The sequence below is a fragment of the Bipolaris victoriae genome (genome assembly GCF_000527765.1).
Source record: "Bipolaris victoriae FI3 unplaced genomic scaffold scaffold_31, whole genome shotgun sequence".
NCBI classification, from domain to species: Eukaryota; Fungi; Ascomycota; class Dothideomycetes; order Pleosporales; family Pleosporaceae; genus Bipolaris; species Bipolaris victoriae.
Window position 1 is genome coordinate 175709 of NW_014575361.1, and position 13301 is coordinate 189009.

Consider the following 13301-nt stretch of genomic DNA (forward strand, 5'->3'; position numbering starts at 1 on the left):
AGATTCAACCGACCCTTGAAAGCAGCCATGATCTTCGAGATCCATGTTCGCTGCCGTCACACCCAAGGGCAAACCCCGCATAGGCATCATGGAGAATACGAAGACAGACAGCATGGGGCGTGTGGTGCGCAAGACGAGGGCTTGGCGGCGGTATGGCGACTGGGGACCGACCATTCCTGGACCCTGTAAATCATTTAGCAGCCCTGGCAAAGATCTCGTGGCCTCGTCAGCTTGAAAAGCATGTGCATTTGGGCGTCAACCCTATTGGGACTCTGACCCGAGGTGCTATGTTATCGGAGCGGGGCATGGTAGTTGATGTCTTCACAGTTCTTTTGAAGCCCAACGACACATTAGCATATTGTTACCACAGCAATGCGGGGTGGGCGATAAGCGTCGGGGAGAGAATCAATGTGTTTGGGTGTTAGTTTGCAACGTTTACTGAGACAATGCCATTTTTAGGTTGTGGCTCGACTGATAGCCGCTGTGAGTGCGGCTAGGGCTGGTGCGATGGCTCTGAGACGTGACAGGCGTCAGATGGAAGCAGTGGGGGTAGCACAGCCAGGAGTCGCAAAAGCACCGTCTTGCGGGCCGTGCTTGACATGTCAAACCGTCGCAGGAATCAAGTGCGCCGTTTACTCAGCAGGACATGGTTGCTTGTTGGTGAGGCACTCAAGTGAGGCGCACCGGCTGGGTTCGGTGGCTGCATGCCGACCATAATTGAGTGGATATGCGGCGATCAGCAGACGGTCGAGGCTAAGGCAGGTACGGCGATGGCAATGCGCGACGAGGGCGTTCCTGCGTTTGCTTGCTCGAGCTACAGACGCGTGGAGACGACACGACCGCGGCCGCAGATGCGGTCGCCCGTGAAGTAGTCTCGGGTGCCTGGGGGATTGTTTTTTGTCATGATGCATGGCTGTTGATGGTAGAGTATGGTGTCATGATGTTTGTTCTGGATGCCATCGTCATGTGTTTGATCTACGAGCGTCATAGCCGCGCTTTTGCGCGTTTAGTGTCGATGGGCCTGTGAATGCATCTAGCACGTGGGCTATTGAAGAGTATGCGGGCCGCCAGTCTGGGACCAATGAGCAAGTATGATGTTGTTGCTAGCGTGTATCAGACAAATGGCTTGCTCATCGAGACCATGTATACCACTACGTATATGTGGATACGTAGTGGTATGTCTTTGTGTCTGTGAGGGGGGGGGCAATAAGCCGACGTCATATACATAGAGTCGGGCATCTGGGATAGCACGTGGCCGATGGCTGCAGGGCAAACATGACGCAGACGAACCTCGATTTCAAAGCCGACGCGCAATGAGGACCACGGTTTTGGGCACCAGGGAATAGTAGAACATGGTAAGGCCATGGAACAGAATCGAAACAAGGCGATGCTCGGGGCGGAACAGTCGGCGCCATGTCGAGACGAAACACAACGAAGACCCTTTTTTTTTCTTTGAGGCTCACCAGGGATGATGGTGGGAGGTAGGCATATCAGGGCATTATTGAAGGCGACAGGGCGGGCATATTGGTGGACAGGTGGAGTATTGGTGGACCAGGAAAGGCTGTGTTGTCGTGGGAATAAGCAGCGGTGGCGCCAACGGGCATGGCAAAGGTGAGAGTGGCATGGTGGAGGAGGAAGCGAGACATGGGCCATGGCAGCTGTCTCACGACTCGCAAAAGCTATCGATAGCGCGATAGGCGTCGAGGGGCAGGCTGGAGGCAATCAGAGAGCAATTAGCAAGCATGATGCGATGCGGAGAGCCAAGCGAAGCGCGTGTGGGCTGCGTGTTGCGAGTTGGCGGGAGCGAGCGGGCCGCCAGCGAACTGTGAACTGACCGAGGAGAGCCCCCTATTGAACATGACGCAGCCCCAGCTAGCGGGCATGAGGATGCTAAGATTGGCCTCATTTGCTGCCATGGCGCGATTGGGGGGGATCCTAGCGGCGTGGAAGCTGGGAGGTGCCCCGATGCCGTGGTTGGGGGACGGGACTGGTGGTGGCGAGTATTGTTTTGGTCCGGCATTGTTGATCAACAATAAACAGTAAACACACGCACACACACCGAGTAGACACGACGCACACGCAGTACGCACACGCAAACGCACACGGCAGTTGGCAGTGGCGAAACCACCCACGGCTCCGCTGCAGCGCCTCGCACCACGGCCAGACTGCGCGCGCGTAACGAGGCCGGCGGTGCGGGCAGGGCAGAGCAGCGCAGAGCAGCGATGAGCAGCGCAGAGCCTGTCCATTGCGTGCGTCCCCACCGTGTGGCCGGCGATGCAGCTTCACGGTGGGTGTCGCGCAGTGCAGCGATTGGCATGCCAGGCTAACGGCCGGCCTGCAGGGTGTCGTCGGTGGGCGAGCATGCACGGGCCCCGCGCCTTGCGGCCACACCAGCCCGCCAGCGCGAACGCGTCTCCTCCCATATTATACCACCCCCATTTCCAGCCGATCGCAGACGAGCGCACAAAGGGTCTTTTCTATCCCTCGATCGCCCTCCCTCTGCCCTCTGCGTTGTATCTCCACCTCGTGTCGCGCCCACCTGGCCAGCCCGCCGTTGACACGCGCGCATCCTGCCCTCGCTCCACCACGACACGCAGCGAATCGCCCACGGACACGCCAACAACACCAGCCACGCAAAACCCACCCGCCTCCCGACTGCCTCCTGTTCTCCGGCCTCACTGTCCCCCCACTCCTCTGCATCCTGCATCCCCTCCAGGCCTTGCATGGAGAACTTGCACACGTCGCCCGCTGCTTACTGAGGTGCAATTCCCGCTCCTCGCCGCCGCCAAGCTCCACACAACCCACCACGACGCCATCGCGCATCGCCCGCCAGCACCCGCCAGCACAAGACGCATCCATTCCACCGCGCGCGCCCGCCTGCAAAACCCGCCAGCCTTCCAGCCATCGACTGAAGACTAGCTCTCTCTCCTCATGTGCGTCGCGACTGCCTAGACACGACTCAATCAGTCACCCTGAGGCAACCACAACAACAACAAAAACACCCGGACCCGCCATCCACCACCCTCGCCCGCGACGCCATCCCCCGCTCCCTCGCAACGTCAGCACCACCACCACCACCACCACCATCACCCCGCTGCGCGTACCATGGATTTTGGCTTCTCCCCCAGCCGAGAGGGTGGCACCATGCACTTTCCTTCTCCTACTCACCCCCACAGCTATCGCCTTGACGGTACCCACTTCTCCCACCTCCAGGAACTGCGCCGCTCTCTCTCCCGCTCACCCTCCAAGCAATCGCGCTTTCAGCTGCGCAACTCGGACACGCCCCGCTCTCCCATCTCCCCGCTCGCCATCGCGCGCGCATTCTCGCCAAAGGCCTCCAACAAGCCCACGAGCCCCATTGCAGCTTTTCCAGAATCACCGCTAGCGCAGGCCGTTCCAGCAAAGAAGAAGTTTTCGCTGCGCCGCTCAGGACCCCTCCGCTCGTCTCCGCGCACTCGCAACAGCAAGTCCAAGAGCCCGCGACGACGCGCCTTGGCCGAGACGACTGACGGCAACGCGACTCCCTTTATGACGTGGCCCACCATTGGCCAGGAGAACACGCCCGTGCGACGCCTCAGCTCAGAATCCCCAAGCAGCATGGACATGGACAAGCGACTAGAAGTCGACGACAAGCCCATCAAATTCGAGTTTGCGCGCCGTTCAGAGCTGTCGCCACCAGCAGCAGCGCCTGCAAAGTCGAGCCCGCTGAAGCGCAATGATGGACTCATGAACCTTAGCGGATCCCCCGGATCCAGCCCCATTGCAAAGCGCCGCAGTCTTCACGCCGTCTCGAGTCTTGGAAACGACTTTGAGAGCATCTTTGACCCATCTCCCGCACAGCGCGCTTCCCCGGATGATGTGCCCCGCCAGCGTGACGTGACCAACGAATTCTCCTTCAACAGCTCACCTGCATTGGGCGCGCAATCGCCTATCCACCGCACAACGTCACTGCGCAAGTCAACTCTATCACAGCGTTCAAACACCCCGCGCAAGCCAAGCTACGAGGGCGAATTCGCCTTCCCTGGCCCGGCTGCTTCCAAGACTCGCAATCGCATTTCTTTCGATGGCTCAATAAACAACTCAACACAGACACCCGCCCAGTCAGCTCAAACACCATTCCGAAAATCCACCTTTGATGCTGGGCGCATGGGCTTGCCCACACCTTTTCCCCGGGGTGGAGCATCGTTTCCGCACCCCTTGTCACACGCACATACACCGCACTCTGCTTCATCAAGCATCAGCGGCACACCAATGGCTCCTCCCCGAGCCCCCGCCGTGCAGTGGAACAACTCCGTGTTTCCTGCACCTCCCCTGTCAAGCAACCCTCATTTCTCTCGCTCCCTACCGATCGGTATAGGCCGGCCCTTTGAAACCGAGTATGAGCAATCTGCACATGAGTCGTTCGACACTCCATTCAAAGTTGCACCGCCAGCGCCTGTCGCCTTCTCCACAGGCCTTTTGTCCAAGAAGAACCGCAATGCGGATGAGCCGGCGGCCGGCGTCTATGTCATGCCTGACACGCCTTCAAAGCGCCAGTCGTTCCCTCCTGCTGCGGGAGACAGGGCCGTCAACCTAGACACACCCCTCGTCAAGCGATCGGGCAGCCTATTCGGCAACGATGCGCGACCCCAGCACCAGTTTGGCACTCCCAGCACGCCCTTTAGTGCAAATGTGTCCAAATTCTCCACAGAGTCGTTTGGTAAGCGACCAAGCATCTTTGGTGACATGGCCAGCAACACGCAGCGTCGCGGCAGCTTTATCAGCATTGATGGAGACAATGACGACGACACCCAACCGGACAGTCAGTCGCCGACGGCGAACCGCATGGGTGACAGCCAGTCCAGTGTGGACGACATGCCACCAACACCAACCAAGCCTAGCAACAGCTCCAGCCGTCGCTCAAAGGAGAGCAGCTTGCGACGCAAGACGTTTCGCTCGCGCCCTTCGATTGGCTCAGATACATTTGCCGCTCCCGACAACGATGGTCGACCAACAAGTAAGTACACATTTCCATCCAAACTCGACAACAGTACACTAACCAATAACAGCAGCCGGAAGTCTGTTTGGTGGACAATCGCCATCAACACCCGCAAACGACTCTGGCGCACCTCTAGATGCAAGCAGATTGTCAATTTCGGGCAACCGTCGCGGGTCGTTCCCTTTCAACGCTAGCTTCGGCTCGTTTGCGCCCGCGACTCCTACCACACCTCGTGACTCTGGCTTCTTCGGCAGCGTATCAGGGGCTATCCCCATTGGCTTGACCAAGAACGATGTCGACGAGTCGCTGAGCGAGCGATTCCACGAGATCAAGCCTCTCGATGGTGGAGAAGGCGAATTCTCGACCGTGTACCGTGTCAGCCATCCAGTCAAGCCTTCGCCCCAGAGGTCGCCTGCTGGTAGCCAAGTTTGGGTAGTCAAGAAGTCAAAGAAGCCCTACATCGGCCCAGGCGACCGCCAGAAGAAGATGCGTGAGGTTGAAATTCTTTATGCTCTTCGCGGTAACGAACATGTGCTGGGCATCAAGACTCACTGGGAGTTTGACCAGCACCTCTACATCCAGACCGAATACTGCGAGGGCGGTAACCTAAGGAAATACCTCGACACTGTTGGCTTTAATAGTCGTCTGGATGACTTCCGCATTTGGAAGATCCTGCTTGAGTTGTTGATGGTACGTCTAAGAATAGTCTTTGTTTGCGAACCAAGCTAACCCCCCATTGTAGGGCCTCAAAGCCATTCACGAAGCAGGATACATTCACCTTGATCTGAAGCCCGCCAATGTTCTCATTGATTTTGAGGGTGGGCTGAAGATTGCCGACTTTGGCTTGGCGAGCCAATGGCCAGCTCCTGCTGGCATTGATGGCGAAGGTGACCGCCACTACCTTGCGCCTGAGCAACTCTCTGGTCGATTCGACAAGCCTGCCGACGTTTTTGCCCTGGGCATGATGCTTGCCGAAATCGCTGGTAACTGTGTTATCCCCGAGAACGGCGACTACTGGCAGAAGCTTCGTTCAGGCGAGTTCGAAAACGTTCTCCCAAGCTTGACTTGGAGCGCGGACAGCAGCACCCTCAGCCGAGACTCTCACGGCGACCCAATCTCGGAGTCGGCGAGGCCCTCCATGGATGGCTTCCTCATGTCCGACGCTGCTGAGGATTCGATGGCCTGCATCACCGTCAAGCCAGCATCGAACCCAGAGGAGGACCTCGCACGCGCACCATCCTTCATGGTGCAGCGCAACGACCCCAACTCCATGGACCATGTTGTATACGCAATGCTGAACCGTGACCCCGATCAAAGACCAACGGCAGACCAAGTGCTCCAGTGCTATGGCTGCCGATGGGTTGACTCGAGGCGTCGCTCTGGCGCCACCATCTACGAGGGCAACTTTGGCCCAAGTGATGAGGTTCTTGCTACATACACTGGCGAACATTACGGTGATGCCGATATGATGGACATGAGCTAAGTGCTTGCGCTTGGCCGTTCACTATTGCATCACCTCTGCTACTCATCGCTCCGCACCGTCTTGGTTACATCATGAATCACAAGTCGTCTCGCGTGTCATTTTGCGATATCCTGTTACCTTTTACGATTTCCCCCTCCTGTACTCTATATCACAAACCGGAGTTTGGACCTCGATAAAGGACAAAAAAGGCAATTTTTCTGTTGCTTTGAACGGTTTTCCCCATTCGGGGTAGGCCATTATTTCTTTTTCTTTGTTTCCTTTGTAACCTTTTTCCTTTGTTCATTTCTTACTTTCATCTCTGTTTCACGAGCTTTCTGATGTTTTCAACGGCCGATATAAACTATGGGCTTCAAGGTTTTGCTTTGGGGAAACATTGGGAACATTATTGGAGTTTTGTGCGTTGCATATGCATCCCCCCACGAGGATACCTTCGCTGCTGGAAAATAGCGCGAATGGGGATTGGCGTTTTTTTGTCTTTTGTGGCTTTATTTGTGATGGGGATGATTGGAATGGCTTCAATGTCTCAAGTAGGGATTTGTGGGTAGGGTGGTAAGGGGCGTTGGAACGGAAGACGGAATTGGGTCTCTCACGGATTGGGGTTGGGAAGGGGCCTGGGACGGTGGATGGAGTTTTTTTGGAAGTGGGATATTCGGACGACATATTGAAAGACAAAACAACAATATCACTCACGATTTTCCATGCCCATATTAGAGTTCGATATCTTTGCTTGTGATGTCTGTCTTACGAGGTTGAGAAACTTTTGCGTAAAATACTTTCTGTCACCCACCAACCCTACACACATCTGTTTGTTTTTTTCCTCTCTCCCTTTTCGTCAAAATACATAGACACCATCGACTACACTACGTATAAGCCCTCCTCCTCTAACGAAATAACCAATCGCTACTCACAGTCATCCCACACATCCCCATCACATCCCCATCACATCTCCTTCCCACCCTCATCCACCCAAAAAAAAAACCCCCTCCCTCGCTGAAACTCCAATCCACAACAACACCTCCTATCCAACCCATACCCAAGAATCCGAAGTAGATAAATATCTCAATCAAATCTCTTAGCTAAACGGGAACTATGCGTTATCTCAGAAATATATGTAACGTGACATCACGCAATCCTAAATCACAATATCACCCCCTCCCCCCTTTACACCTCTAGATATTTATTTGAAACTTTGTATCTAAGACCCAGCTGGTGGAGTATGTGGGAAGTAAGGGGGGGGTTCGGGGTGTTGAAGGACTGATATGTATGTGACTGCGATTACACTTCTCTTTCCGATATACGTTCCTTTTTCTTGGTTGTGCTTGTAGGCGTATTTGGGGGAATAGGTTTAGGGGTTTAAAAGAAATTGTAGATTAAAAAAAAACCCCCCAATCTAGCCATACATCCGCACAAACACACAAACACAACCCTCTTTTTCATGTAGAGCGAAAAAGGCTTGGATGAAATAAGGAATATGGCTGGTAGTAGGTACTGTTACTTTGCGTACCCCTTAGCTTTACTTGGTCTTTAATGTTTGGAGTAGTTTTTTCCCGCTGGGGATTTTGAGATTACGGAGTATCTAGAGCCATATATAGTCTATTAGCGAGCAGCCCTCTACCTGGCTTGTTTATTTTGCTATGTTCTTTGAATATTTTCTCTAATTATACAGGAGTTTATAATGTCATTTATATTCAGCACACCACCTTACTATGGATAGCAAAAACAAGTTTGGAATACCTAGTTTCCTATACTAGTGGTATGAAACAGGTTTTACTGCAGAGATGCTGAAGTAATGTTTTTCCAATATTGGTAGCAAGTCAGTAAAATAGCTTTTTTCTAGTGATCGGAGGACGGGATCTAGTTTATATGCGCAGAGTAGGAAAACAAACTCAAATGTAAAGTTCCATACTTACAGCTGGTAGGCGACGCTGAAGAGAGGTTCAGGTGTAGCTCTAGGCATATATCACCGTGTCTATCCGCTGCTGTGATTGCTAGCTATTCCCCATCTAGTCGATTGCCATCCAGTAATATAATGCACTTGTTTTATTGGGGTTTAAAGATTAATTAAAGCATTAACAACTTGGGAAACAACCTACATGCTATCTTCACTTGCATAAAAATACTTAGAGACAATATCACTCCATTAATTGAATATACATAGCTACATTTGAAACTCACAGAGGTCAGTGGTAGTAATAAAACGGCGGCTATATCAAGCAGCGAGTACCTCCCTTATGTATCTGTCAAATATAAGATACGATGCACACGATTTATCGGTTTATGTGTTACTGTCTAGTTCTATACGTATAAGGATTTATATTTCAAGTTCGAGCTGACATGCACGTAATTCACAAGACCAACCCGCAATTTTAAATCAGTGACAGAGCTTCATCAAGGCTAATTTAACCAGGATAGTATAGATTGATTCCCTCCTGATGTACGGGTATAGTATACGTGAGACCATGATGTTTATACAGAGGAGCAAATCTCCCACTGCAATCTTGGATATACTACACTCTATCACAAGATGTTAACGTATAATCTTCTCGGTCCTATTTGGTAATCCATATACGTCTTTGTAGTGCTCTGTTGGTTTCGCGGAGCTACTAGGTAGAAGCATCGATTCCGCGATGCCACATACTATATGCTCCGTTCTAGGCGGTCTCTTTAGCTTAGAATTCGAGAAGCGCATAAAGTGTTCAAGGATGCCGTTTTTGAACGCCAAAAGCTATCCCAGATAACAATGGCTTTAAGCCACAGAAGGTAGGAGAAGAGGGTTTGCCTCAGAGCAGAATTGAAGACTTGCGAAGACAAAAAGATTTCAACGAATAAATCCTAGGTTTCGGTAGGGGCGTGAGAAGTACACTAATAGTGCTTGCCTATGCAGCTTTGATAGCCCACTTGGGGGAGCTACTCAAGCGGACCACCGGTATATGAGGAGTTAGGTAGGTAATTAATTATAAATCCACATTGTCGGATGTTTTTGGTGTTCGCTGATCGAATAAGATCAACATCACGTGATTAGGCATCAAAACTTTGTATTTATCCGTTTATCAATAGAAATTACCATAGCGTTGAGCCCCTAGAAAGTACTACTACATATCACCTTATCGCTTGTTCGATCCCGCTGCCGCCGTGCCGCAGCCTATGCCTCAACCAGTAAATTATTCCGTACTACCGCTCTGTACAATGCAGCCACGACTCAGAGAATGGCCAATGATGAACAAAAGTCATGTAACTTGAAAACAACCCGCGTGGGTAAAAGGCAAAAAAAGCCTCAACGCTGTCACATTTCTTGCCGCGTCATGTTCGCAAGTACCTATAATCTTCTTGCCGCGTCTCAAGAGGCCTTCTAGAAGGTTGCAGGCGTCTTCGAGAACCTTGGCAATCCGTCCCGTCGAGTTGGTGCAGCATGGATCTCGAACGCCCGAGTATTGCTTTTTGACGAATCCTCCAACGAATGGTAGAGTATGACGCGAGAAACGTGGAAAATACGACACCTAAAAGGATTTAGTTGAGAGGATACACTATTGAGGATGAGATGTGGTGCCGAACTGGGTCGAGACGGCCCCGATTCGACATGGCCATGTGCTTTGCCTACTCGCCAACCGGCACATAATGATGCCGAGAGGGCATGGCGAACATGCCACCCCATAGTTCTTTACATGGGTAAGGGACGAATCGATCGACCTTGATCTACGCCAGCCCGATTGATTGATGCAGCGGCACGGAGGCGTCTCACGACGACTATGGGCTTACCTCACCGGTAAGATGGAGGCTAAGCTTCTCGAGGACTAGGGTGGCCCTCGCTTGGAGGCATCTGCAGCCCGACTCAACGACGTACTTGCTTACAATGCACTATTTATTTTACTAGAGCTTTTGCGTCTGGTCTTCCCATGCTGTTACTATTTGGGTATCCTGGGCGTTTGGTGGCAACGGCTTGCTTCCTGTATACTACCCCAACCACCGCGAGGCTGTACACTGCTGGGGTGTTGTCCATGCTCCAAAAACTTCGGTAATTTGCAAAGGGCAGACCCCTGGTACGCAGGGAATAGGAGCCAAGAAAACATCATGGTCTGGGTTGTCGGCATGCACACGTTGGCTTGCAAGGATTCATATAGCAGCCTGCATGCAGGTTTTTAGCTCATTATCATAGGCTGTCTTATGCAAAATATATGCATCCCAAGTAAGTGTTCGCTGACTGCATCTGCAGCAAAGAGCGTTGCTTTCGTTTATCTGCATATTTGGGTAACACGGCTGCCTCACATGAGTTGGCTGTAGTATGTAGTACATTAGATGTAGGAGGGTCTTGCAGTGGGGCAGGATTTCCAAGACCCCATGGGGTCACAGCGTCATGCCTCGTCGCCCAAGCCACAAGTGGGACCCATATCCGGGCGTGACCGCTACCCGGTCTGCATGGAGCTTACCGCCGCCAGACTTTGTTCTCCAAATTACATGATACGGAAGAGCAGCCAATTTCGGCGTAGGGTTACAAAACCAGTGGAGTCTCCCCGCTGACCTTGAATACAAAGAGCGGCGCAGCATCTATCTTCAAAGCTCTTGTATTGGTTGCAGCACCGATTTTTTCCTGGGTCACAGCTAAACAACAAAAACTCACGATGCCTTCTACCAGATCACTCGTCGCTGTCGGCGCGACAATTGGACAAGCTTTGGCAAATGCCGTGCCCAAATGTGCCCAGATCGTTGACCAGAAGAGCTTCAATGTTCTGCCTGTCGTCCCGCCGGCCGTCGAATACAATGGAACCACCGTAAGTTTTCTTTTTTTTTGCAAAAAGCATCTACCTTTTGTATCATCTAACTAGAGACAGCCGTTTATATGGCCTGGTACAACCGCGGAATCACTCCTAGCCAAACCTTTCCACATTTACGACCCGGAATTCTACGATGTGATTGGCACTGATCCGTCTCTGACTACCATTGCAACCTCACCATCGGATCCTCTCTTTCACGAGGCGGTAACGTGGTACCCTCCTACCAACGAAGTTTTCTTCGTTCAAAACGCCGGACCACCTGCTGCAGGCACTGGATTGAACAAGTCTGCTATCATCCAAAAAATCGCCATTGCCGATGCCGAGAAGGTCCGCAAAGGAAGTTTGAAGTCGGTGCCCATCTCGATTGTGAACACATCGAACCCGCAAATCATCAACCCCAATGGTGCTACCATGTACAAGGGAAAGCTCATTTTCGCCGGTGAGGGTCAGGGTGACCGTGTGCCATCAGCTCTTTACGTCATGGACCCTACGCCACCTTACAAGACTACTAGTAAGTTATTCTTATAGCCTCCAAAAAGCATAGTTGGGGACCATCACTAACAAAAATAGCTCTTCTCAACAACTTCTTTGGTCGCCAATTCAACTCGCTCAATGATCTTATTGTCAACCCTATCAACGGTGATCTCTACTTCACTGATACAATCTACGGCTTTGTCCAGGCCTTCCGTCCCTACCCTGGTATTAGACAACAAGTGTACCGTTACAACTTCAACACCGGTGCTACCACCGTTGTGGCTGATGGAATGGAGCACCCCAACGGAATCGCATTCTCCCCTGATGGCAAGAAGGCCTATGTTACTGATACCGGTATTGCCAATGCCAACTACGGCCTCAACCTGACCGCCCCTGCATCCGTCTACTCTTTTGATGTTACCAAGGACGGCACTTTCAACAACCGCCAGACTTTCGCCTTCGTCCCATCTTTCATCCCTGATGGTACGTAATCTACAACCGCAAACGCATCCGATATTTGCATTTGCTAACAAAATTCTGCAGGTATCAAGAACGACTCCAAGGGCCGCGTATACGTTGGTTGCGGTGATGGCGTCTGGGTCTACAATGCTGCTGCCAAGCTTATTGGCAAGATCTATACTGGAACGACTGCTGCCAACTTCCAATTTGCTGGAAACGGCCGCATGATCATTACTGGACAGACTAAGCTGTTCTACATCACCCTGTCTGCGGCCACCACCGGCACAGCAATCCAATAGACGCATGTATATGTAGTACCTTAGATTTGTTGCATCTGTACAATAGCGCAATACCGAGAAGACCTCATGAGTCGTGTATCGGGCTGATATATTCAAAACATAATGTAATGTCGATTTTTTTGGACCAATAGACGCATGCTGCATGTATGTACGAATGTATGACGGAAATGAGTGGTGATTGCGAACACGTCAAGTGGAGAAGGCAAATTGTCACGCCACAGCTGACACTACCGTCAATGACATCCGGACCGTCCATGGTTCCGAATTGCCAGCTTCCATTTTCGACCTGGTTAGGAGCTCAGCCGCTATACCAAGTCCCATTCCGCGGAGCAACTAGCGGCAGCGGAGATTGGTGCTGCTGTGCCACGCCAAGTCTGCCGGCGTGAATAGAAGGGCCGAGGAACCCCGTTCCGCCGCACAGCCCCATGGGAAAGAATGCCCCTTCGCAAATGCGCAGCCTCCTGCAGCTTGTGAAAGACTTGGGCCCACGAAACCAGTCAAAACACCGCACGACACTAGTCCCTGTGTTAGAGAGAGGATTAGAGTTTGGACATGATACGGGCGACCTGTCCACCTACCGTACTTCGTATTTTTCACCGTTCCAAGTCTCTTATGGTTCTTGGTCTAATCATCACGTATTAGAGTAATGGAAACTGAACAATCCAAGATCTTCTAAGATCGGACGATCATACAACCCCCTTCCCTCCCCCCACGAGTGTCGGCCGGTACGCCAAGAAGCAACGACTAGGAGGCTCTTACCCTGATGTCAGTCCTTCACGTTGGGCGTCGAGACGTTGACACACAATCCGTGTTATTGGACAAAGGCTTTGCCTAGTCCT

The 13301-nt window shown here is 52.1% G+C and overlaps 3 protein-coding genes across 3 annotated transcripts; 2 read left to right on the plus strand and 1 right to left on the minus strand.

Annotated features, from left to right (window-relative positions):
• Positions 1-1490: 1490 nt before the first annotated feature.
• COCVIDRAFT_14981 (hypothetical protein) lies at positions 1491-2246 on the minus strand (the record flags this gene model as incomplete). Its single annotated transcript, XM_014702313.1, has 2 exons — positions 1491-1658; positions 1836-2246. 2 exons carry the CDS (start codon positions 2244-2246, stop codon positions 1491-1493), a joined length of 579 nt encoding a protein of 192 aa, XP_014557799.1.
• Positions 2247-3105: 859 nt separating this feature from the next.
• COCVIDRAFT_95909 (hypothetical protein) lies at positions 3106-6461 on the plus strand (the record flags this gene model as incomplete). Its single annotated transcript, XM_014702387.1, has 3 exons — positions 3106-4996; positions 5049-5668; positions 5721-6461. 3 exons carry the CDS (start codon positions 3106-3108, stop codon positions 6459-6461), a joined length of 3252 nt encoding a protein of 1083 aa, XP_014557873.1.
• A 4616-nt stretch (positions 6462-11077) lies between these two features.
• Positions 11078-12462, plus strand: COCVIDRAFT_25602 (hypothetical protein; the record flags this gene model as incomplete). The annotated part of the gene is made up of 4 exons (XM_014702327.1): positions 11078-11227; positions 11288-11741; positions 11801-12187; positions 12248-12462. The coding sequence occupies 4 exons, from the start codon at positions 11078-11080 to the stop codon at positions 12460-12462; spliced, it is 1206 nt and encodes a 401-aa protein (XP_014557813.1).
• Between the last annotated feature and the right edge of the window lie 839 nt (positions 12463-13301).